This window comes from Ochotona princeps, chromosome 17, assembly GCF_030435755.1.
Source record: "Ochotona princeps isolate mOchPri1 chromosome 17, mOchPri1.hap1, whole genome shotgun sequence".
Classification (NCBI taxonomy): Eukaryota; Metazoa; Chordata; class Mammalia; order Lagomorpha; family Ochotonidae; genus Ochotona; species Ochotona princeps.
The window spans coordinates 52,414,177-52,439,801 of record NC_080848.1 but is presented as its reverse complement, the minus strand read 5'-3'; the positions used below and the strand labels follow the sequence as shown (position 1 = coordinate 52,439,801).

Below are 25,625 nucleotides of genomic sequence, written 5' to 3'. Positions count from 1 at the left end.
CAGTGCTTGAGGAGGTTTTATTGAGAGCAACAGCTTGTATACCAAAAGGTACTGGGCTTTGTGTCTACATTAATTGGGGGGGGGGGGTATCTTGGCAGGAGGGCTCCTTCTTGGTGCTCAGTTGGTTGGCCAGACTGCCACCACCACAATCGCCACAAACAGCAACAGGATCACCAGGATCATCCCTGAAAGAGAAGCAGGTTGACCCTTTCAATGCCCCATCCCAGACAGCGGGAGCAGACAGCTTGCATAGGCTGCTAACTCCCATGGGGGAGGGGTACGCTGCTGCAGCACCTCCTCACCCCCTCTGAGCCCAGGGTGAGGATGGGGAGGCACAAGCCGGCCAAGGAGTTGAGGCAGTGTTCCTGGTGCAAGGCCAGTTGCCCCCAGCCTCACTTTCTGCGTGGCTGCAGAAGTCGGCCACTCTGGCCACCCAATTCCTCCCTTGCCCATGCACCGAGGAAGCTTACACGGAAGCCGACCCTTGCGCCCACCCTGTCTGCCATCCACATGGCTGCATAGTGGGAACTGAGGCACTCGGGACATGGATGGCATGCTCAGGGGTTCCAGGTTTGGTAGTGAACGCAATAGACGGTACATGTCCTTGACAAACTCTCCTTGATAAGAAGTTTCTCACCTGGCAGCTTAACCTTCCCACCCATGTCCTTACTGCTGGGACAGGGGAAGCCAGAAGTGGAACCTGTTTGGTTCTGCCACACAACCTGGGACTCTGGGTCCTTCTCAGTACTAGTAGACACACACGCACGCACACACACAGGTAGCGAGGCCCAGGGTCTGGTGGGGGTGGGGCTGAAAACCTGGTTGTATTCTCTCCTCTCCCCCACTTCCTTAACTTTTTCATGGTGGGAAATTCTAAACAAATACAAGAGTGGGTGCAGGAGTCTGGAGCGCGCAGTGACGGAGCCAGCCCTCAGCCCGAAGGAGGAACACACCTGTGGCCTGGTCTCCTTTTTCTACATCCTTGCTTGTTCCCTATCTCCAGAGAAGACACTGAGAAGCCGACCCACGATACAGACGCAAGGAGTACAGGAAGAGGCAGCACCATGGAGACACACATTGGCATGTTACAACCCCACAGGGCTGGCAGGGAAGGGATCGCAAACCCCCTACCCTGCCCCTCTGCCCACAGGAAAGGAGCTCCAGGCTGGAGGCCATCCTGGTGGGAACCTGAGAGGGAAAGCTCCAACCTCATGGCCACCCCCACCAACCCTGGCTGAGGCAGTAACTGACACTGCAGGTCACGGACAGGTGGGCGCTCAACTCCTGCCCTGGTCCTGCTGCCACCTGGTGAGGCTGGCATACTCGCCCTCTTCTGCCCGCCAGCCCCAGAGTCCCTTTCTGGGGGTCAGGCCTGGGATGCCAGAATGGGAAAACAAGGTCCATTTCCTTCTGGTCAGTTGACTAGATGAGCATTACTCAACCACTTAGGATATTTACAAGTCCAGCTAAGGCAATTACAAAAAGATGTCAGAAAACAAACGCCTTTTCAGACTGGGAAAGGACACAGAGCGCAGCCGCTGGGAGGAGGAGGGGTGATGCTGGCCCAAGATTGTTGGTTAGCCCAATGCTCCATCGTCCTCCCAGGGAAACACTGAGAACCAGCAAGTGATGGGCCCTGCCACCACCACGTGCAAAGGACAGCGCTGGGCAGGCTCACTCATGAGGAGGAGGAAAGAGAGAGCAAGGTGCTAGCCCTGCCTGACGCAGGCACTTGGTGGTGTCTGAAAGGGACTGAACCAGTCCCACAGCCACAGAAGATCAAAGACTGATTTTTCTCTCCATCCTTCCCGCCCCTACCCTCCGCCAACAGTTACTCTGCCTTTCAAATAAAAATCAGCAAAGACATGTATAAAGACACACGTTGCTGCTGTCTGCACTGCCCTGCACACTGCGAGAGCTGGGTCAACACGATCCCTCATCCGTCCCTCCACCATCTAGTTAAGGACCTCCGGAGAGAGGAGGCCTACAAACGATGCCAGTTGTGCCTACTACTTGATGACATTTGCTTAGTACTAACCAGTTGGTTCTCACTAATCAAACAGAGAATTTCTTTTTTTTTTTTTTCTTTGTCATAGAGTTCTGAGTCAAGGGGTGGGAAGCGAGTGCGGGAGGACAGACAAAACTGGAATATTTGTTTTTGAAAGTTCATGTAAATGTTCCCTCTAATCCCAGTCCGGGGTAAATAAACAGAGAGAAGTGCAGTCGCCGAATGGGGGTTTTCAAATGGGACGGCGGCAGGGGCCTGTGGCTGGCCTTGGGACCTCAACCATGACCTACGCACGCGGGGCCGGGGGGCGCGCCTGCTCTGCCCCCACCTCGGGGGGTGGGGAGAGAGGATGAGTGCTGGGGAAGTGGACGCCAGTGCTGGGGACAGGGGCTGCACCTGGGTACAGGACTTGGCATCTGAGCCCAGAGGTCAGGGCTTCCACGATCCTCCCAGTGTGAGGTCTGTTGGCGGCTTGTGGGGGCAGGGGACAAAACCCCATGGGGCTGCTGAAGGAGTTGCTCCAGGAGCCCCCAAGGAAACCAGAGGCGGCCTTCGCAGTGCTTTATCTGCAGGCAAATGCAAATGCTGCTACCAACACAAGCCGAAACATGGCACCCTGTGTGTCACTTGGCATTTTCTTTTAAATAGTAACTCGGGGTGGGGGGTGGGGGAGGGAGAAGTAGATGGCTTACAAGAGAAAGCTTGTTTAATGACAGAAATGAGATGTCATTTTCTCCAAATGAGAAGGGGCAGCAGAAATGGGGAATACTTGGATGGTATTTAGCACCGAGGCCAAGGGGTCTGGGTGGCAGGTGGGGTGGCACAGGCCCAGCAGGGCGCCACAGGAAGAGCAGCACTGCTGGGTGAAACCCCAGCTGAAGCTGACAGGCCAACAGAGCACGGCCAAGTGCTTGCCAGGTGAGGGCGGCAGTGTGAACACAGCACACACGTCCATGAGATCAGGGTAGGGGCACATGCGGAGGACCGGTTCGCAGGCAGGGCAGGAGGAGAAGAGGATCAAACATACCAGACAGGGGAACTCAACATGCTAAGTCCATGTTCTACAGAAATGGCAGCAGCCTGAGAAGGAGAGAGGCTGCAGGTTGAGAGTCCCGTGTCACCGCTGGAGATGTCCAATGGCACATGTGTCACACAGGGAGGCAATGGGGCTCAGGGGCCAGCCATCTCCCCCAGTTGACAGGACTGCAGAAGCGAAGTGGGGTGAAGAGGGGGAGCTGAGCCCGTCCCCTCCATCAAGGGAGCCCTACCCTGGGAAGAGGCCCATCTGCGCTCTCTCTCCTCCTTGTGACGTGTCACCCCTGCCGCTACCGGCTGTATGTGGTAAACAGTCATCGCCTCTGGCCCCCCGAGGCTGCAGTCTGGGAGCAGATGGAGGGGAGAACACACTGGCCTGCAGACTCCAGCCTGGTCCTCTCTGGCCTCCGAGACATGGCTAACCCAAGTCCATGGCCTTCTGCCTCCCCTGGGTCCTATGGGTTGACCACATGTACATTTCCTGAGGCCTTTTGGGAAAACCCAGGGCCTGGTCTGTGGCACTGGCTACAGAGAATGCCTCCAAGGGTGCCTGGGCTGGAGACCAGGGGAAGAGGGAGGCCCTGTCCCTCAGCCCTCTCACCGAAAGCACGCACCTCCCCGGGCCTGAGCGACGGCCACTGTGAGGCTGACAGGAGAGCAGTGTGGGCAGACACAGCCCGAGACCAGAGTGAGCTGGAGTGTGTTGGTAGGAGGTGGGGACCAGTCCAGGGCGCCTGAAGGGGAGAAGGGACTGGGTAAAGGGAGAAGCGGCACTGGCTCCAAAACAGGAAAGGAATTACAGCTGTGAGAGATGGCCTATGGAGAGAAGTAGTTTGCAGAGTCTGGCTTCTGGGGTACAGGCACAGGCACCTAGTTGAGCATCACATGACCCTGGTGCAGCAGTGGGGAGGCCTCCCATGAGAGAGTTCATCTCCTGGACCACGGCCACTCAGTTGGCAGTGAAGGGATCAGAGTTTGCTAGATTGGTCTGATTGTTGGGTGCCAGGGTCAAAGGATTTGGGCCATCCTCTATTGCTTTCCCAAGCATACTAGCAGACCTCTGGGTCAGAAGTGGAATAGCCAGGACTCCATACGAAATGCCAGCATTGTAGGTGGAGGCTTAACCTACTGCACCACGGTGCCAGTCCCTTTGTCTCTTATGTTAAATATAGTGAATATGTCTACAACAGGGGTGATTCCCAGCCATGCCTGTTCGACTTGACCCTACCCCTGGCCTGATGGAACCCACATATGACCCAGCCAGGCCCTCTTCCTCGGGGTGGAAGGGATTTTTGATTTCTGAGCTGACCTTCTCTGGGTCTTGGTCACGGGAGTGTTAACATTTGAAGGTGTGGGCCACAAATGTAGCCGTGAAGGGCTGCCCCCGAGGGCACTACGATTCTACCTCATAAAATGTCCAGGCCCAGGAGTGATTTCAGGGGGCAAGACTACTTGCTTGGCCCTCCAGGCTGACTGTCCCTCGGCCTGGGCTCATAGGCTTGTCCCTCCAACCCCTGGGCAGACCTCAGGAGCCCTGAAAGTGGTCTGCTCATAACGTGCCCCTGTATGGGTAATAACCACACAGCGGGTGTGTAGGCTGTTTTCCCACAGGCTCTTATAAGTCAGGATGGTGGGAGGGGTTGGCGCTGTGACACAGTGGGTTAAGCTACTGCCTGGGATGCTGTACTGGCATCCCATATGGGTGCTGGTTCAAGACCTGGCTGCTCCACTTCCAATCTAGCTCCCTGCTGACGTGCCTGGGAAAGCAGGCGGAGGATGGCACAACAGCTTGGGTTCCTGCACCCACGTGGTTCCTGGCTTTGGGCTCTTGTATTTGGGGAGTGAACCAAAAGATGAAAGATCGCTCTATAAATCTGCCTTTTAAGTAACTAAGTAAATAAATATTAAAGGGGAAAAAAATGCTGGAGGAAAACAACTCCAGTTTGAAAAATAAAACCTGGACAGAAATCCTTGCCCTCACTGGGACCCCGCTGCTGTGTGTGTGGGTGTGGGATGGGTCCAGACAGACACAAACCAGAATAAATACATTAGGTAACGCACCAAACGATGGTGCGCCACGCAGGCACGGCGTGGCGGCATCTTTTCTAAGGTGATGATGCAGGAGGGGGTGGGAGGTTGTGGCAGGTGGCAGCAGGGGTGCTGCTGCTGAGGCTCCCCAGAAACCCAAAGTCGAGCCGCAGGATTCAGAGACACCATGCGGCCGAGGCTGGGGTACCTTCCTCCGTGGCATCCGGAGGCTGCCAACCCGAAGCGCTAATAACATGTGAGCTCAGAAATAACACGTTACAAAAGTTGGTTGGAATGAGGGCTGATGTAATGACAAGTGGAAACAGAAAGGGCGCTTATTACGGGGCTGCAGAGCGAGGAGCTGGAGAGGAAGAGCTTGTCAGTGGGTTCCGGGACAGGAGTGTGCCAGCCAGCCAACGGGTAGGTGCCTGGGGTAGGGGTGGGGCTGTCCAGCGGCTGGTGGGAGACTGCATGCTGCATGCATCCTGGACAGCAGCCATGGCTCCGGTGGCCCGCTGTGACTGTCCCACACCCAGAGGAGGGAGGGGGGAAAAACCCGATCCTGCAAACTGATGCCTGCTGCCTCAACTGCGGGGAGCCAAGGAAGCCGGGTCCTGGAGAGGGGGTGCAGGACTGACGTGGGCAGTGGTAGGGCCACTCGGGGTGCCGTGAGGGCACCAGTCGCCCTGCCTTCCTGGAGGCCACATCCGCCTGCCTCCTTTCAGCATTCCTTCTGCTTCTGAGATGACACAGACTATATGTAACCCAGGTGACAGGGGCAAGGCTGCAGAAGAAAGATGGCCACTAAGGGCCATAGGAAGAAAGGAAAAGGACGGACCTGAGAGAACGCTGGTGGCTAGAGCAGGCCTTTCGCCTTTCAGGCAGGGTCTTCCCCCAAATAACCAGGAGGTAGGTCACACTCACTCAGTGTGGCTGGGAGGCTGGCTGTTAGGTTCCCTACCATGGTGGGGGAGGTAGGGAGCAGGTAGGGGTGAGGCAGAGAAAAAGGGTCAACAGTCTTCAAAAGGTCACCCCTGCTTTCAAGGTGTCACTGCCAAATACCCTCAGGCTCTCAGGCCAGTGAACCCCCAGTGCCAGGCAGGTGCCACTTGTCATGATGCAGCACATGCCTGGGACCTGTGACCAGGCCTGGCTTCTGGGCACCTTGTGCTCTCAGAACCTGCTCTTGCTCCCCAAGGGGACTTCCTGGCCAGCAAGCCTGGCACAGAAGCTGCTGGACCCTCCCCATCCCTGTGTGGTCCTAGGCTACGACCACCCTCAGCCTGCAGTGCTGCTGGCTCCTCCCCATGTACAACACCTAAAGGAGAACTGCTCAGCCTCTCCACCTGAGCCCTGGCTTGCTCTCCACACCACCCAACACGGTTGCCAGATCTTGCTAGAAAACCTTCCAGCTCATCTTGAAATGCATGCTTGCACAAAAGGCGCCAGGACTTGTGGAGGCCACCACAGGGGAGATAACAGTTTCGGACGGCAGAGGTCTAACACTGAGCATGTGGTGTGAATGCAGGTGTGTTCGGGAAGCTACGCTCATGTCACCTGCACTCAGCTCTATCCTCAGATGCTGCCCACCACCCCCAAAGACGTCCACCTAGGAGCAGCATTTATCACCCAAGGGCCCATGCCACTTGACTTTGGACAAGGGAGGCTACCGCCCACAGAGTTCGCTGTCAGGGTGGACACTGAGAGCAAGAAGGGGGGGTCCTCCAACACCCCTGCCCCAACCCTACACCGGACACAAATGGAGGAACAAGATCCTGAGCCGAAAATTCTAGAATGTGTAGAGCCTGAAACAGTCAAGCCACGACTCTACTGGCACATCTACATCCCTCTATATCCCTCACAAGGAACACACAGTACCTGCCTTTCAAATGCCTGTCGCTAGTGCCAACAACAAAGGTGTTTTAAGGTTAATATTAAAATATTATTTAATTTAAAATAATATTAAAATTATGTCATTTCCTCCTGCTTATCCACTCTACTGGAAAAGAGGAGGAGACGATTCAAGAAGTCAGTTCTGGCTGTGAAATGATGGTTGGCGAGTGCTAACCACGGTTGGTCAGTTCAGAGCAGAATGTACAAAAGTTCCATGATGACACATTTCCCGGCGGCACGGTCCAGCTTCCCCACCTTGGTCTCCCACTCCCAGCTAGCCGCCTTCTCTCCTGCTTGAGCACCAGGGCCCTCTGCCGGCTTCCACGCACCCAGCACATGACACTAAGCTGCGTCACCTAAGCACAATCAGACTGCAGACAGCACCTGGCTCCACGCCCATCATGGGCTCGGTATCACTTAGCCTAAGCTTCTTGTGTGGCCGAAAATGAACATTTCCAGAATGAACGTATCACTTGGTTAGAATTACGATTTAGCCAGGTTTGTGATTTGCCTTCTCAGAGAGTCTGTGAAACATTCTTCAAGCACAAACGGGCCATGTTCTGAGCACTGTGCTGTCGGGTGAGTCTGCTGCTGTGTGGCTGTCATCACAGAGTAAATTTTCTCATCCCGAGACGCCTACCACACACACTGCCAGGCATCCACATCAGGCGCGTGGGCCATCACCGACAGGACATCATGGTGTGGCACACGACTGTGCACGGTTTCTGAGTTTTGGCTGACTAGCAGCAGTGTGAAGGTCAAACTGGGAATATTAACAGCAGAATGGGTTTCAATATCTTTCTAACTCAGGGTGCTTAACGTGGGAATGGTCTAGCAGCTGGTGCTGCAGTTGGACAACCACTGATTTACAGGTTGGGGTCAAAAGCTCATCAGAAATTCTCCACCCTATCAACAGATTATCCCTGTCAAGGCAGCACAGACACAATAGGATAGGGTTGCTAGGCAACAGGAAGGCTGCTGTCCTGGGGTATGCCTGGTACCCAGTGACCATCCTGGCTGGCAACACACAGCCTGGGGTGCATCCGACTCCCACACATCACTTGCCATTACCATTCACCCCCTTGTCACACCAATACTCCCCAAATCTACAGCGGCGCGTCAACATGGATGGCTGTGCCTGTGGCCATGGCCAATGAGCAAGAAGTTAAGAGGCAGGTTGACACTGGGCTTCTAAGGTGACTGAAGCTGATTCTAATGGAGCAAAATCAGAGGGGTATTTTGTCCCTTGCACAAGGCTGGGCACTGATATGGGCCACGCCCAGGCTAGCAGGCTGGAGAAGCCACTTTAGGCACCTGTAGCTCTGGACTGCTGGCCCTTGGGAGCAGGGAACCGAATGACTGGTTCCTTACAGGCCAAATGTTCTTCCTACAGATCTTAGTGCAGTCTGAACACTGCAGGCTTCATTCCTGCTAGCTGGATTGCAGCATCAGCTCTCTCCTCCTGAGCACCATGGTTCACGGACCCAGTAAAGCATCTTAGGAGCTGGCCTCACCCTCCCGCCCTCCTGGCGCCCCTCCCTCCCCACCGCCACCCTCTCCGCGCCACTCCGCCTTCTCTTTCTAAGAATGCAATAAACATTTCAGCACCATCTTTTCAATCCACATTATTTATAATATTTCGAACATCCATGGAGCCTGGCTAGAACGCTAAGTAATAAATCAAACTTAAGAACAACAATAGAAAAAGGAAGGTTGGTAGGGAGCTGGGGGGCGGGAGGGGGAGTGGGAAGGCAGGGCATGGGGCGGGAGGGGAAATCACCCCTGGGTTGGCCTAAAGCCTGAGACGTCTCATTCCCCTCCAAAGGGTTTCGTTATGTTAAGAAAAGTGAGCTGGGAGTGGGGGGATGAGACTGGAGGTTTAGAATGACACAGAGTCAGGAACTCCAATCTGTAGGCATCATCATAACTTTGTATAAATATCAGATGAACGTACCTCTCAGGGGTGCCATGTGGATAAATGAGATACGTGGGAAGCATTCTAAGTGCCTCCAATAAAAGCAATTGGAGCTCTGCTCTCCCCTCCTTGCTGGGTCCCCAAGGTCATCTTCCTCCCCCTGAGCTCCAGTGTTGGCTAATTAACATCTCCTCGATGGATGACCCCCCATACCCCCCAGTAGCCTGGCCCCAGTTGCCACCTAACTTCGCAGGGACCCACTGGGAATGAGACTGTGCCAGGCCACACACACAGCACTGAGATCTCTGGGGATGGGGCAGGGGGAAATGCCTGCTGCTGCCTGGACTGGGAAGTGGAACTCAACCCCACAATGATACTGCACAAGACCAGGCAGGTTTGCACAGTCTGACTGGCTCCTCATGGAGAGAAGAATTTGGCTCAAGAGAGAGACAGAGTGCTCGCTGATGGTTTCCAAATTTATCTAAATGTGAGGGTGGAGGCCAGCACAGGCTAGTGGCTAATTGCATAATTGGCTTGAGACCTTTCTGCTCTGGCCATTTCCCATTCGTCCCCAAGTCTCATGCCTGTGTGGAGAAACCCAAACATTTGGGCTATGTGTTTACACGGGCGCAGAGGTGTAGTGCTGGCATTGTGGCCGGCTGGGGTGGGCAGACAGGCTCTGTGCCCAGCTCTCGGTGGCCCCTGATGGCTTCCTGGACATGCCTTGCTACTGCTTTTCCATCCTTGTCATAAGGCCCTGTGCTAACACTAACCCAATCAGAACCTGTAATTTTTTTTTTAAGATTTATTTATTTTATTACAAAGTCAGATATACAGAGAGGAGGAGAGACAGAGAGGAAGATCTTCTTCCGTCCGATGTTTCACTCCCCAAGTGAGCCGCAACCGGCCGGTGCGTGCCGATCCGATGCCGGGAACCAGGAGCCTCTTCCAGGTCTCCCACACGGGTGCAGGGTCCCAAGGCTTTGGGTCGTCCTCGACTGCTTTCCCAGGCCACAAGCAGGGAGCTGGATGGGAACTGGAGCTGCCAGGATTAGAACCAGCGCCCATATGGGATCCCGGGGCATTCAAGGCGAGGACTTTAGCCGCTAGGCCACGCCGCCGGGCCCAGAACCTGTGATTTTTACCATCACAAACCCATGCTGGTTCTGGGAAGTGGGGAGTCGGGAGGACTGTCCAGGCTTGAGTCAGGAGACTTCTCCAAGAAGTCAGATGAGAAAGCCCCTGTTGTCATGCACATTGTCAGATATGCTAACTGAGGAAGCAGCTCACCATGTGACCATCCTGCACTTAGAGCAGCGGGGGTGTCAGGACAGCAAGGGCCATCTGCTTCCAAAGTGTCCCCATGGCTGGCTGGCTTAAATGGGCAGGAAGGATCTTCTCCCATGTAGAAGAAGGATCTGATAGAATTATCATGCTTGGTTCACTGCTTCTACCAATGAGCATCTAAACAAACCCGCGTGTTAGCCACACGGGTTAAAATAAAGTCTTTGAAAATACAATGTCCTTAGTCTGCCCCTAAGTCATTGAAACCACCAAAACATCACTACTCCACTGTCAAAGTTAACAACTTCCGCTTCTGATGACACAGCCCCTTAGTGCAGCCTGTGGCAGCCCAGTGGTTTACCTAGACCCCTCCCTCAACCCCTGTCCACTCCCACCCCAAGGCTGCATGAGAAATTCCTCCCCTCAGCTACTCCCTTCTGGGTGGGACTCTCCCACTCTTGCGGCTTGTCCCATCCTCTCAAAGCAGGGGGCTCGTCTGGCTGTTACTAGGGAGACCGTTCCTTGTCCCCACTCATCTACTTGCTCTGAAGCGAGGAGCTTGAGTCAGCTCTCTGCCACCTCCCTGCTGAAGCACCTGAGGATGGCCCAAGTACTTGGGCTCCTGTCACCCACAGGGTGACAGAACTGCAGGCTCCTGGCTTCTGTCTGGGCCAGTCTATTGTGTCCATTTAGCGGAGGGGAGGGTGGTAAACCGACAGATGGAAGATTCTTTTTGCCACTCTTTAAAATATCAACATTAAGGGGGTGGGGAGAGTGGTGGGATAATTAGTGCTTTTCCTAGAAGAAAGGTTTCTGTCCCCTTTTCCATAAATCTCCAATCTTCTGTGCTTCAAATAGCACAGTACCACTCCCAGGGTTCCCTTGCCATGGAGGTTAATTTAAAGTCAAAAGGCAGCGTCGCTCGGACAGCTTGGAGTGTGCAACTTTCGCAGCAGATGGAGCGATATCCGTTCCATCTTTTCTCAACTGGAAGAATCTTGCAAAATTAAAACCAAACCTCCGCCTGCACAACTCAATGTTCCCAACCGCTGTAGTCTCTAGGGTGTTAAGGTTGTTCTTATTTTCTGAAATTAATTTCTTCATCAGATACACGTTTCTTACAGTCTCTTCAGAGAACAGTCTGATGGGAACTGTCACCGGGATGACGCGGGGGGATTTGCACAGGCTGCTTCACTTTCCCTCGGGAGAGGAAATGATTTTTTTTTTTTTTTACTCTAAAGCAGGCTAGCAAAAACACCTGTGTACAATCTTTCTCGACAACAAGAAGACTTTTCTGAGGTTTCATGTCATGACCATTTAATTTAATAGCTCGGAGAGCTGAAGCAGGACACTCCTGCCTCGCCGAACCGGCACGATCAGCAAGCCGGGGATTCCAGCTAACTTAATTTCCCATCAACTAACAGTAACCCATTTATGCAATGGAATTGCCTCAGCAGGACAGAGGGGTTCTGGACAGCTCCATGCAGGTATGTACAACTGTAGGGCCTGTCTCTTAGTCTGCTCCCAGCCCTACCGCTTCCTGCCTAAATTTTTTTTGAAACAAAAATCAGCATTTAATAAACCAGTCATTAACCACATGAAAAAAGGTTCACCAAAACAAATTAAAAAGAAAAAAAGAAAAGGTGACGTTTAACTTTGATTGTCTTAGGTTTTAAAGAAAGTAAAGCCTAGTAGGAAAACAAACTACTTATCTACAGATGTATGCAGCATTCGTGGACCTGCTAGGCCTTGCTGTGTGCCCTGGAGAGGTGGGGATAAACAATACACGGTCTTTCGGGCTCCAGGAGCCAAAAACTCCATCCCTGTCTCCCACACCGAGCGGCAGGAACTCAAGCATCATCTGCTGCCTCGCAGGTGCATCAGCAGGAAGCTGCATCTAAAGCAATCCCAGGCTGTCTGGTACCGCTGTACCACAAGGCCCAGCCTGGGCGTCTGCATCCCCAGCCACATCTGGATGACAGAAACATTGGCCTTGGTGCTGATGAGCGCTGTACTCCACCCTGCGTGTACTGCCTACAGACCACACAGCATGAGCGGAGATCCGCACAGTGGCCAGAAACAGTGAGAACAAGCAAGACGGGGCACCTGGGACACTGCTGTCTCCCTGGGCCGCATATGGCCTGCCTCTCTCTAGGGCAGCAACTCCTATGTCTGCAGTAGGGGCCCCATTTCTCTGAAGTCGGTCTGCCTTTGAGAGCCAGGGAGAAGCCCATGGCACCAGGGACAAGACGCTATCCCCACCTGGAGTGGACCTGGGACGCAAGCATGGCATCCACGACGAGCAATCACCCGTGTGAGAGAAAACCTCGGGCAACATGCCACTTGCCCAGAGACCTCGTTGTATCGCATCTGCAGGTTGCAAATGGAACTGTAATGCGCCCCCATGTCCTGATCACTGTTTACTACAAGTTCTGCTGAAATAAACCTGTCTCTGCAGACAGTTGCTAAGGCACTTGCACTTAGGAGAGCAGTGCCTTTTACATTTCTCTTTCAAAGGTGACATTTTGAAATACTCATGAAAAGCTGAGGGAGGACCGCCATTTCACTCCTGCCCAGGATGCTACGGACCTATCTGGAAACACCAAGAGCAGTATCAGACTTGGCACGAGGGTTTAGAAAAAAAAGGGGGGGGAGAGAGAGGGAAGATGGAAAAGCAGGCCAGGTCACTAATGGGGTGCAAAGCTCTACCCATGCAGCCAGACTTTGCTTCACTCCAAATGTTTGAATTCTAAACCCCCCCCCCCAAACTCAGCTGTCTTGATTTCAAACCCCTGCCCACATGGCTCAAATTTGCGACTGAAATATCTGGGATGGGAAAACAAAGTTCTTTGACTGTTAGCACCAGATTTGTCTCCAGAAGAGAAGAGAGGAGGCAGAGCTTTTGCTGCCTGCCCCTCAACACACACACACACACACACACACACACACACACACACACACACTTTAGAATCTGGTGTACAGCATCACGGTTATTTCAGCTCTGGAAGGTGCTGCAGCCGCCACCACTACCACCGCCTGCTGCATTGGAGCACGTGGTTACAAAGAAAGAGTTGCGAACATGCCAGAGCCAGGACCAAGGGATGTGTGTGCTGTACAAGTGGCTCTTTTCATTTTGCAAAGAAAAAGCACTTTAGGAAGGTTTGCTGGGGAGGCTCAGCCATGGTAGTTTCCACAATGCACCTTTCACGTCTGATAGCTCCGTAAGCTCACGCATGGCTTCAGAACGGTTCTACACTGTCCATAGCAGCTGCAGAGGCCGTCTTTTAAAAGAAATAAAGAAATAATTACCTCAGGGAATAAAAGCAAGTAAGGTGGGGGTGTGTGGTGGCGGGGTGTTAGCGGAACTACATAGCCCCTTGGGACCACACAGTATGGATTCCTGATTAACGCTGCACAGGAATCCCTGAGCAATCCCAGAGGATCAAAGAAAGGATGAGGGGTGGTGGGCTTGCACTGTGCTGATTAAGACACCACTGGGGATGCCGCTTCCAGTACTGGAGTGCTGGGGTTCGAAACTCGCCTCTGCGTCCAGCTCTGGCTTCCTGCTAAGTCCCACCCTGGGAGGCAACTCAAGTTGCTGGCACTCCGCCACCCACATGGGGGGCCCTGTACTAACTTACTGGTTCCTGGTTTCAGCCTGGTCCAACCCAGGCTGTTGGGATTGGTGACATTTGGAGAGTGAACCTGCAGATCTCTCTACCTCTCAAAAAAGATAAATATTTTTAAGAGATACATTGTGGTGGAAAGGTTTAGGATTCGGAGGTGTGCTGGGACTCAGTCCTCTCCAATAACTCAGGTATAGTGCTAGATGAAAATCCTGGCAAGGCTAAAAGCTCCCACTTGGAAAAGAGGAAAATGGGGAACAGGAAACGCCACTACCCAGTGTTTAGATGGGGGAAGGGAGACAACTTGGTCCCCTGGGAAGCTCACTCCTGCTGGGGTCCTCTGCTGGAGGGAATGTGCACTGGGGGCTTCCACCTCATCGAAGGCCATTGTCAAAATATAAAGGAAATCTGAGGGCAGGGAACTGGCAGAGCAGTTAAGCTGCTTAGGATGCCTGCATCCTCCATCAGAGTGCCTGGCTCCGGCCCTGATTCCAACTTCCTGCGTGCTGGGAGGCAACAGGTGATGGCACAAGTCCTTGGGTCCCTGCCACTCACGTGGGAGCCCTGGACACAGTGCTTGGCTCCTGGCTTCAGCCTGCTGTATGAACCAGTAGATGGGAGCTCTCCCTTTCATGCACTCTATCTGCCTTTCAAATCTATTTCTTTTTTAAATTTTAAGTTAATCTGTATAGACATCGTGAGCATGGAAAACACATTCAGGGGTGTGGGGGGGAGAAATGATGGTTTCATCAGATCTGGAAGAAGGATCAACATAATGAAATGCTGTCACCAACCAAACACAGAGTTTGTGTGTGTGTTCTATAAAATCACAGTAGCATTACATGTTCCAATTACTGGGTCAAACATTTGGAACCAGGAGAAAACTCACCTTCCTTGGCAAAGCATGCCTTTCCCCCCTCCTCCTATTAGACATTACATTGTGTGAAAATCTTATTCCCCTTTTTGTCTTGGTTTGCCAGGATTCTATTCTTGGTGCTACATTTTACGCACCAAGGGGATTTTATATCTTCCATTTATGGTCCTGCTACATATGAACATTTTCTATTTCTTCTTCAATGGCTTTGAGGTTATATATACATTTTCACTGTAAGCTAACCTGTGTCTGTTTTGGATGCACAAGTTACACATCATGAACAAAATCTGTCTTACTAACTGGAGAAGCTGAGCTATCCTTCGCCTTGCCTCCTCCCCAAGAGGCAGAGACACGGAAAGGCACACAGAGAGCTCACATCTACCAGTTCGTTTCCCAAATGACTACCGTGTCTGAGACAGGGCCAGCCCAAAGCTGGGAGCTTGGAACTCAACCCAGGTCTCCCACATGGGTGAAAGAGCCCACCAGTTGAACCCTCATCTCTCCATGTCAGAGCTTGCATCAGCGGGCAGGAGTCATAAGCTCCAGTTGGGACTTAAAACTCAGGCACTCCAAAGTGGGACATGAACATCTTAGCCAAACACCCACCCCCATCTTTGTTAAGCTTTGTTTTACAAAATTCTTGGGGACTGAGTAGGGGAACACACCAGGCTTTGGATAGTCTGCAAGTCTTGCCAGCCAGTTTCTTGCTTGCTAAAGTCTAGGGCTGCAGGCTCAACTTTGCAGACTTAGCCATTTATTTATGCTTTTGTGTATATTTTGCTGCTGTTTCCAAGGCAAAGTTCTTTTTTGAAATCCCCCAGCCTTGCCTTAATTGAACCACGGGGAAGCGTTTGTCTCGTGTGTCTATGTGCTCCTGAGTGCTTAAAGTGGTGCTGCCAGCCCATCAGACCAGAACCAGGCTTTGGGAACGTATCCACTAGGCTTGGGGCACAGAGGCACTATGAACCAAGGAGGCAGAGATCCGGTCCCAGGAGAGGATGGACACTATCCCTGCCTGTCGTGCAATTCCTTTACAAAGTTGGCGGGGGTGATGGGGGGAGGTTGGGGATGTCAGACAAATGACTGGATACTAAGTGGATGAATCATGAAGAGATAGGGCAGAGGTCTCGTCAAGTCAGGGATGGCTGGTGCCAGTCAGTCATTGGAGCTCCAGCGTGCCACCGTGGGCACCTGTCTTGGAAGCTCTATTAGAAGTGTCACCACCATGTGGTGGACAAGAGAACCACATGGGCACGCAGAACCCAGCGGGTCCCCAGCTCAGAGACTTGAATGTGTTTCCAAGTCACAGCCCAGAATAGAAATAGAATCTGTTTATTAAACTTGTCTCTTTCCTAACACAACACAGACATCATGAAGATAACGCTTACAGCAGACAAAATAAAGGGAAAGCTCTCACATGGGGGAACTTCCAAAAATCCACAGAAAACGGAATTGAAAGGATTTCATCTTGATGCAGAAAAAAAAAGTGAAACCCTAGCATTGTGCCCTGGTGATATGCCTTTCCTGTGAACTTTCTGAGGGTCTCTCCTATGTCTCTGTGGCTGCTGCAGCCCAAACGGCTCTCAGGAGCTGACAGTGCAACAGCTTCACAGAGGGTACCTGCTCCTGCGGCACTCGAGGCCAGAGGTTTCATCAACAAGACTTCTGGCAGCCTTATACTTTCTAGAACACGTATCCACGGGCAAACTGGATATACCAAATTGTGGCTCTAAAACTCCTGGGGATAGGGAAGACAGATGGGAAAGGACTCCTTACAGAGCAGGTGCTGGGGCCAGCACTGTGACGTACAGGGTTCAGTTGCCCCTTGCAACACCAGCACACCCACATCAGAGCACAGGCTGGCATCCTGGCAGCTCTGCTTTGTCTCTAATACGGAAGGCAGGCCGCCACTGGGGTGGGTGGGATGCTCTAACTGGGGTTGATGCCCAGCTCTGGCACCTGACTCCAGCTTCCTGCTAGTGTAGACCCTGGGGAACAACTCCAGGGGCTGGGGCCCTGCCACCCACCCAGGAGACCTGGACTAAATTCCCAGTTCTGGGGCTGGTGTTGCTGTCTTGTTCATTCCTCACCCTCTGGCCCCCCACCCCATCCTCTACATAAAAAGATCTCATTTTAGCATCTGTAACAGTGAATTCAGGGTCCCTGTTGGGCCCTGTGACTCTCCAAGCCCCTTGTTCGGCAGCCCCGCAGTCATGGGCCCTGGCATGTAGCAGGCGTTTAATAACCATTTATGGGCTAACTGGAGAAAACAAACAGATCTAGGATACTGCCTTTAAAATGTCGCACATTAGCGTAAACGTTACAATGTGATTTATTCCCTCACCCACTTATCCAACCATCGAGAAGCCAATGTTTGGGAGGGGAGGAGAAAAAAAAAGTAAACTGTTGAAAGAGGAGATTAAAAACAAATAAGAATGTTTTTAAAATGATGAAGAAATGACACGATCAAGGGTTAGCTGAGTAAGAGGACGGGAAGACCAGTTGTTTGTGTGAACTGCCTACCCTGTGGCGCGATTTTACTTTATTTATAACAAAAAGGAGTGGATGGCTCTAGAGGGCAGGGGCCATGGGGGCTCCCAAGCAGCCCAATGTGGTGGCTGCATCCTGCTTTCCATTAGAGCCACCGGCACGCTATCAGACACTTCTCAGTGGCTTCATTTTTTAAACATCTATTGACTTTCATTTAAGGAGAGAGATCTTTAACCTACTGGTTTGTTCCCCCAATTGTGTGTAACAGCCAGGGGATAGGCCCGACCAAAGCCAGGAGTGGCAAACCCAAGAACAGGTCTTCCACATGGGTGGTAGGGACCCAACTACTTGAATCGTCATCTACTGTCTCGCAGGACACACACCCACAGGAAAGCGGAACAGAAGTAGAGCCAGGACTCGAACCCAGGTGCTCCACACACAATGCAGTTGTCCCAAGCAGGGGTTGTTAACTTCTTCCGCAAATACCTGGCCCACATATCAGAGGGCCAGTTCCAGTCCTGGTTCTGGTTCCAATCCAGCACCCTGCCAGTGCACCTGAGAAAGCAGATGAAGATGGCCAAACTACTAGGGTTTCAACCCTGTCACCCATGTGGGGGAGACCCACATGGAGTTCTTGGCTCCTTGCTTCAGCCTGGTCCAATCCCAACCATTGCAAGCCATTTAGGGGAATAAATCTATAGATATAAGACAAATGGATCAAAAAAAAAATTTCTCAGTCTCTGCCCTTTAGATACATAAACAAACAAATAAGTAATAAATTAATAAATCTGAGGGGTGGGGGAGAAAAAGCAAGTAGCCTCCGACACTGGACACTGAAGACCTGGGTTGCAGGGACAGAAGCAGATGCGGCTTCTGACAGGTGCTTGAGGGGGATTTACAGCCTGTGACCAATGCGCCAGATGGGTCGTTCCCTCTGGCCAGCAGTGTGTGCTGAGCCCCCTCTCACTTTCCCTTGCTCCCTGTGCCTTGCAGAAGATCATTTTCCTGAGGCCTAACTGGGGGTTTCGCAGGCTGCCAGCCATCCCAGGTCACGGGATGAGCCCTCGTGTTGCAGGGCAGACACAAGACCCTCCTCCGCTAGCCAGGCCAGATGTAAGGACCGTATCATGGCACCCACCACAGGAGAAATCCGGAATATGGCAGGGAAGAGTGAAGCCAGAGGAGAAACAATGGAAGGCTGGAACGCGCCCTCACCCCTACGTCAAACGGGGTCTTTGCACGAATTAGACGACCAAGTTTTTACGACACTTCTAAAGAGTAGCTGGAAAACTTGAACAGCAACAGAAAGGAGTGTGAGAATTATCATCCAAAGGTGCCTTGATGGTTTTACGGGTAAATTCTTTATAATTCTATGTAAACCATTTCAGAATACAGAAAAGAAAGGAAGCGTCCCATTTCAGTGTATGAAGTTTGAGTATCTGATATCAAAACCCACCAGAGAAAACACACACACTCACACACGTCTGTAGCCCACTTTCATGTATGAGTGTAATTACCCCCCAAAAGAGAAGTCCTAGTAAGTAAAACACTAGCAAATTGAATCCAGTTTTCTATTAATAGAAAAAAGCACTGTGCCCAAGCCAAATTAACCTCCAGAAGGCAAAAAAGGGCTAGTATTAGGAAATGTATTAGCATAATTCAACGCATTGATAAACAGAGAAAAGCCATGTGATTGCCTTAACAGACCCTAAGAACACATGTACTAGAACTTGTTGTCTGTTCTTAGTTTTTTTTTTTTATACAACTCTTTAGAAACCAAGAATTAAAGGGCGCATTCCATTATCCTCCTAAATAATAACTACGGCAAACTGAATACTACCACTTTGATTCATGGTGAAAAACTAGAAGATGAGCTTTGGAAAAAACTAAGAATGTTCCTCCTCACCCCTGATGTCTGTCATTAATCTGGAAGATAAACCATATGTTCAAAGGAATTAATGAATAAAAGGAGAAACACAAATTGTTTTCCTAGTTGCAAATATTTATAGTTGTCTACCTAGATATTAACAGAACCAACAAACGGCCATTAAAATACATCAGAAAGTATACACACTACTAAGGAAAACATCAAGCAAAGCTATTAAGCTGAACCAGATGAAATTAACAATGTTCTATAATTTCTGACTTACATAAGTGGCAATTTCATGTGGCTCAACCTAACACAATGAAATAATATTTTTCATTTATTTGACTGGCACAGTTCCAACAGCTAACCGTCGTACTGTAGGGAAATGGTCTCATATAACGCTCTCGGGAATATACAACCATCCGATCCCCGGGGAGGACAATCTGGCAAAACTAATTAAAATGTCTGCTTCGGGGGATTTATTCTTCAGCTGTACCTACAACACATATAAAATAATGCACGTGCCAGACATGGACGCATGTTCACAAAATGCCATCCTTCATACCAGGGGCTACACATGCATACAGATTTGCTCGTATGTGTAAAAAGAAACCAGGGCCAAAGACGTGGGAAGTTGAGCAGCATGGTAACACAGGGAAGGGACGCAGCGGAGAGGAGGTGGGGAACAGGGGGTGGCGGCATGCTTTCTCAGGGGTATGCTACGCTCACTGTGTGGCTGGGTCACACATATACATATTCCAAATAAAATTAAAATTTTTATAAGATGGCAGGATTCTGGATAAACTGACAATTAAAATGGCTCATTCACTGAAGTCCTACATTTTCATCACTGCAATACATAGTTTGCCTATTTACAGGTATGTTTTCTTACCCCACAATGAAAACAAATAAAAACCCAGGACTGTCAATTCTATCACGGGGCTAACTGCTCTCTGTCTGACTTTCTAGATTGCTCTCCACTTCCCTCTCTCAGCACTTTTTTTTTTAGATTTATTTTTTATTTTTATTACAAAGTCAGATATACTGAGAGGAGGAGAGACAGAGAGGAAGTGGAGCTGCCAGGATTAGAACCAGCGGCCATATGGGATCAAGGCGAGGACCTTAGCCACTAGGCCACGCTGCCGAGCCCAACTTTTTTTAAAAAATAAGATTTATTTTATTGCTTTGAAAGGCAGAGTTACAGGACGAGAGAGATTTCAGAGACTGGTTCATTCCCCAAATGGCCACAGTAGCCAGGGCTGGACCAGGCAGAAGTCAGGGGCACCATCCTGGTCTCTCACATGGCAGCAAGGGCCCAAGAACTTGGAGCATCTTCCACTGCCTTCCCGGTGCATCAGCAGGGAGCTGGATGAGAAGTGGAGCAGCCAGGACCTCTCTCTAGTCTCCTTTTTCGGGTAGCGCTCGGGTGTTGATACAACAGCCTGAACATCCTCTGCCAAGCCACCTCCCTAGTGGTTCAGTGCTCATTTCTGAACCACACGTTGCCACACAGAGCTCCTCTCAGGGCTGTGCCACAGCAGACAAGGCCCTGGCACACTTGTGGGCAGCTCAGTTTGCATGGGGAAGAAATGGGTAGGCACTGGATCATTCCAGAGTGTGAAAAACTCCCACTGTGCAGCTGGAAGGAGAGGAGCAGTCGGGAACGTCCGTCGCTGTGGGAATTGGCAGTGCTGGCAGGGCAGAGAGCTGGAGGCTGGGAGGGCACACGCCAGCAGACAGGGTAGAGAAGTGGCAGTGGGGAGCGGGGCCCCTAGTCTTCCCTTCCCATGGCCATTTTTCCCACAGGACCCTGCTCTTCTCCCCTCTTAACTTTCTCAGGGAAATGGCATCTGTTTTGACCCTACCCTCATCAACACCCCCGCCCCCGGCTTCCACGATCACACACGTCTCCCTGTACCTCAACGACGCATGAGGATATGCCCAAAACTACATGGAACAAAACGTTTAAAAGGTAACGAATTTTTGAAATTCATGCATATACCAGGTCTTCCAAAAATCCACAAAAACATGAATATTTCTGGGGGGAAAACGCACGAGTTAAAAAAAAAAATTCACACCAAAAGAAGCATATCTTATTTTCACTTTCCTTGAGCTTTACAAAGTTCCTGGGTCATGCAGAATATTCTAGTTACAAGTTTCTGGTGAAAGCTGTTAGTATTAAACAGAAAATCAACCCTGCTCTCATGCGCTGACACTGTATTTAAAAACTTTACACAGATAAATGTGAAAGGAACCTAAAGAAAGAAGATCAGAACATTGGAACAAGTCTACTTTTTTTTTTCCCCCTAGCTGCTTGCTTCCAGGAGCGGCTTATTCTTTAAATGCTAAAAAGGGTGGGAGTGGGCCTAGGGGAGGGCAGCAAATTAGTGTGATCTATTGGAAAAACAAAAACAAAAACCTCCCCCAGACCCCTGCAAGGAGCTACCAGCAAAACCCTTAGTCCCGTCTCCAGAAAGATGTTTCTCTTCATCCACGGACATGGCAAAGGAAAAAGTGCGACGCAAACATTTTCATGAGACGCACATGGGGTAGGGATGGAGACCAAGGGTGTTTTCAAGTCCTCTTCTTCAACTTAACCTGCCGGCTCACATGGGAAACCATTAGCTCAGGCTGCTACAATTAACTGGGGCTGCGGCTTGAAAGGCACACACAATCCCCAGCCACTTAGCATGCAAACAACCTGGGAGCCTCATTTTCCTTGCCGTGCAGGAGGAGGGGTAAATGACTGAGATAAGTAGATTATTGGGGAAAAAGTCACACGCAGAGGCCTTATATGAAATGATTAAACCCTGGGAAATTCATCCCCTTAAATCCTAGGCCCCTGATCGCACGCATTCATTCCTGGATCCTAGGGGAATCTACGAACCAAGAACCTTCTTTTCCCAGCAGCGAACATGCCCGGGCCATGGAACTTGAACTGGACTTTTCAAATGGTGATTTCTTTTAAGTTTTGACAAGTGAGGGTCATAATATCTGAAGCAAACTAAAGAAAAACCGGAGGCTAACAGATTTTAAGATCTTTTTTTAAATTTCTAAAATCATAAAAATATATACCAAGGCCAATAGCACATAATAGGATAAACACGGGCCTACTGAGTTCCTTTGCACTAATGTCATAGACCTGTGTCAACAGTAACCATTTCATATTGACTAATGGCCATGTTCAAACCTATTCTGATTGTGGCAAAAAAAAAAAAAAAAAAAAAAAAAGTATGCTCTTGAGTATTTCCTTACAGTGAGTAAGAGTCAGCCCTCAGTGGACTATTTAGTAGTCTAGCTGATACCCAGACCGAAATGAAGCTTCAGAAAGGACAAGCCCAGGAAACGGATGGATAATGAACGTCCCCAGGAGCCTGGAGCCACGGAAAGGGAACCTTCCTTTGCTGGCCAGGATGAAAAACAAACAAGCAACCCAGAAGAATGCACTGGGGATTCTGGAAACTGAAATCTACAAGAGAGACCCTCATGGCAGAGGCTGTTAGGATCTGTGCTGACTTTATCCACGCCACTTGCCCCCACCTTCCCACCCAACAACCCCCCCTGGCTTCTGAATTGTGCACTCGGCGGGATAAACAAGCATGACACTGGGCTGTGAGGAGCGAAACAGCAACGCCAGGCATTCCAAGATGCGGCGGGTGTGCTCCTGGCAGATCACCCTGGGAGACCCTCAGGGGGCTGCCAGGTCTCTAAGCAGAGCTGAGCCCTGCACTGAATAGGGCAACATCCCTCCTGCTGCTTCTCTCATCAAAAGGAGGGTGCCCTCCCCAAGTTCATGGGAAAATGTCATGAAAAGTTAAGTTTCTTTTGGTGCAAAATGATTGTTCAAATCCACGCCTGGTTCTTCCACAACAGGCATTTTCCATGAACTTTTTGGAAGATCTCTTGTGGATCAGTCATTCCTTGCCCCTGGGGAGCTGAGGGGCACCTCCCCAACCTGCCCTGCTCCCACTCTACCCTTCTGCTTCTGAAAAGCTAGGGAGCCAGAGGAGGGCTGGAGGGTGTAAGCCCAGAAGGCTGAAGGGGGCTCATGCTGGGCAAGGAGTGCTAGATGGAAAAGTGGACAGAAAGTCTCTACTCTTTTTTTTATTTTTTTCCTATTTTGTAGGGAAAATTCACTTTGTGGAGGTACAATATAACCTGCAACTCTTGTCCCAGTATGAAGTCTCTACTGAAGGCTATGATTTGTCTGTATTCTCAGGGCCGAGTCTGGAGTGTGAGCAAGGGCTTATGTGCTTGTTTTTCGGGGGTGGGGGGGGTTGGGCAGTAATACCTTGCCCTGTGCGTCTCTCCCACCTGGCTCTTCACTTGAATCCTCTTACAATTAAGTGCATGCCACCCACAAGGGAGACCTGGTCAGGTTCCCACGTCCTGGCTCTGAGTCAGGCCCAGTCCTGGTCACCACAGTTACCTGGGGAGTGAATCGGATGAGGGGAGCACTAAGTGACTACACTTTTTCTCTCTCAAATAAAATAAAAGAGTTTTTGGTAATTAAGATCCATACCCAGACACACTGTTTCAACATTTCAGAAAAGTTCCTAAGGACTTGCAGTGTGGGGCTGGCACTGGAGACCCTGGCATCCCACATGGGTTTGTAGTGGCCCAAGCACTTGAACCAGCACCTGCTGCTTTCCAGGAGCAGCCAGTGCCTGAATCAGGCACTTCCATGTGGGACGCACGCAGCCCAAGCAGCAACCTTAATGCAGCCTCAACACTGTGCCAAACACTTGCCCAGGGTTTGCAATTCATAGATCTATGTGGCATTCTTACACAGATGAGACTGCCTAAGGCTCTTGCTTCCTTTTCAGAAACTTGAAGACAGCAATGAATAGAAAACCAGAATGACAAACAGCACTGGAAGCCTGAGATGGGGATCGGGAGGTAGCTGAGAAGCAAGGCTCCAGAAAGGAGCTCGCCAAGAAAACCAACAAGCAGGGCAGGTGCTGTGACATACATCAAGTTATGCCACTGCTTGAGCCATCTGAATGCCACGTCACAGTGCTAGTATCAAATCCCGCCTCCATTCCCAACTCGGCTTCCTAATAATGCACACTCTGGGAGACAGCAGCTCAATGGCTCAGGTCCTGGAGCTCCTGCCACCCATGTGGGAGACCTGAATGGAAAGTCTAGGCTATTGGTCTGAACTGCATGTAGGGGATAAACCAGCAGATGAAAGATTAATATCCTTCTCTCTGTTGCTCTAATTTTCAAATAAACTAAATTAGCTGCACCATTAAAACAAAACCCAACAAACTGGGGCTGGGGTGGTAGCACAGCAACCTAATCCTGTACCTGCGGTGCCAGCATACCATGTGGGCAACAGTTAGAGTCCTGGCTGCTCCCTGCTAATGGCCTGGGAAAGCACTGGACGATGGCCCAAGACTTTGTGCCCTAGTACCCACGTGGGAGATGGGGAAGAAGCTCCTGGCTCCCAGCTTCAGACCAGCCCAACTCTGGCCACTGGGGCCATTTGGTAATGGATGGAAGATATCTCTGTCTCTCCCTTTCTCTCTGTAACTCTTGCAAGTATCAACAAACAAAAATTAAACAACTGGCGAACAAATGAAAAATACCTTTAGAGGCTAACAATGAATTTGTACATGTGGAAATCAGTTTGGGGAGGCATTTTACAACATGAAATAGGAGGATACTTCAGAAAAGTTCATGGAAAATGCATATTATGAAAAAAAGCTTTCCATAGCCATTTGGAAGGTAAACCAGTGAATGGAAGATTGCCCCTCCCCACGTGTCTCCCTCTCTGAAACTCCACCTTTCCAATAAGAAACTTAAAAAAAATAATCAGTCCCTATAAAAATTTATACAAGACACAAAACTAAAGAGTAACATTCATTTGAATAACTACAAATAATGCTTACAGCTATAATCCCAGCCTGACAGGAACAAGATGTTTAGGGAAAAAGGAGGACTTAGTTCCCAAATACTTCAACACAAAACAAAGGCAACTGGAAACTCCAGGAAGTAGAAAAAGCAGTATATATCTTTTGACATAAATAGGAAACAACTCAGATAGGTAAAACAGAAAAGGAAGTCAGGGGTTTTCTAGAATGGTATAGTCCCCAACTAGAATAATTTAGAAGCAGGAAGGGGCACGGGAAAAGGGACTATGTTTCTTGTACCAATAAGGAAGTAAATATAAAATATAAAACTCGGAAGATTTATAACAGTTTTCTTTTAAAAATTACCCAATTAAGACGCAGCAAGGTTTTAAGTCAGAGAGGGGATTTAAGGGAACAAATTTGAACTATTCTTTTCTGACTGACAGAAGGATTATGATTTAGGAATTATAGATAGGGAGAGACAGTAACCACAGCTCATCTCTTGGCTTCTCAGTGTGCAATATTCCTACAGACATAATAATACTGAAGGTCCTGATTGGCTTTGAGCTTTTGAAATAAATAGAAAAAGGAACTGTGTTTGCATGGAACATGTACAGATGTCACTGTTCTTGCCATTATCCTATGAACAATGCAATGCAACAACAATTTAGGTGGCATTTTCACTGACCTGGGTATTTATAAGTCATTTAGAGATGATCTAAAGTACGTGGGGGGAGGGAGGAGCAAGCA

General features: G+C 50.3%; 1 protein-coding gene across 1 annotated transcript in view; it reads right to left on the bottom strand.

Annotated features, from left to right (window-relative positions):
* The window catches only part of STX8 (syntaxin 8), a 231,307-nt gene continuing 205,682 nt past the window's right edge, over nt 1–25,625 (bottom strand). The window contains exon 8 of the mRNA XM_012929734.2: nt 1–185. Within this exon, the coding sequence (XP_012785188.1) occupies nt 118–185 (68 nt within the window). The 3' untranslated portion in view covers nt 1–117. The remainder of the gene's footprint in view (nt 186–25,625) is intronic.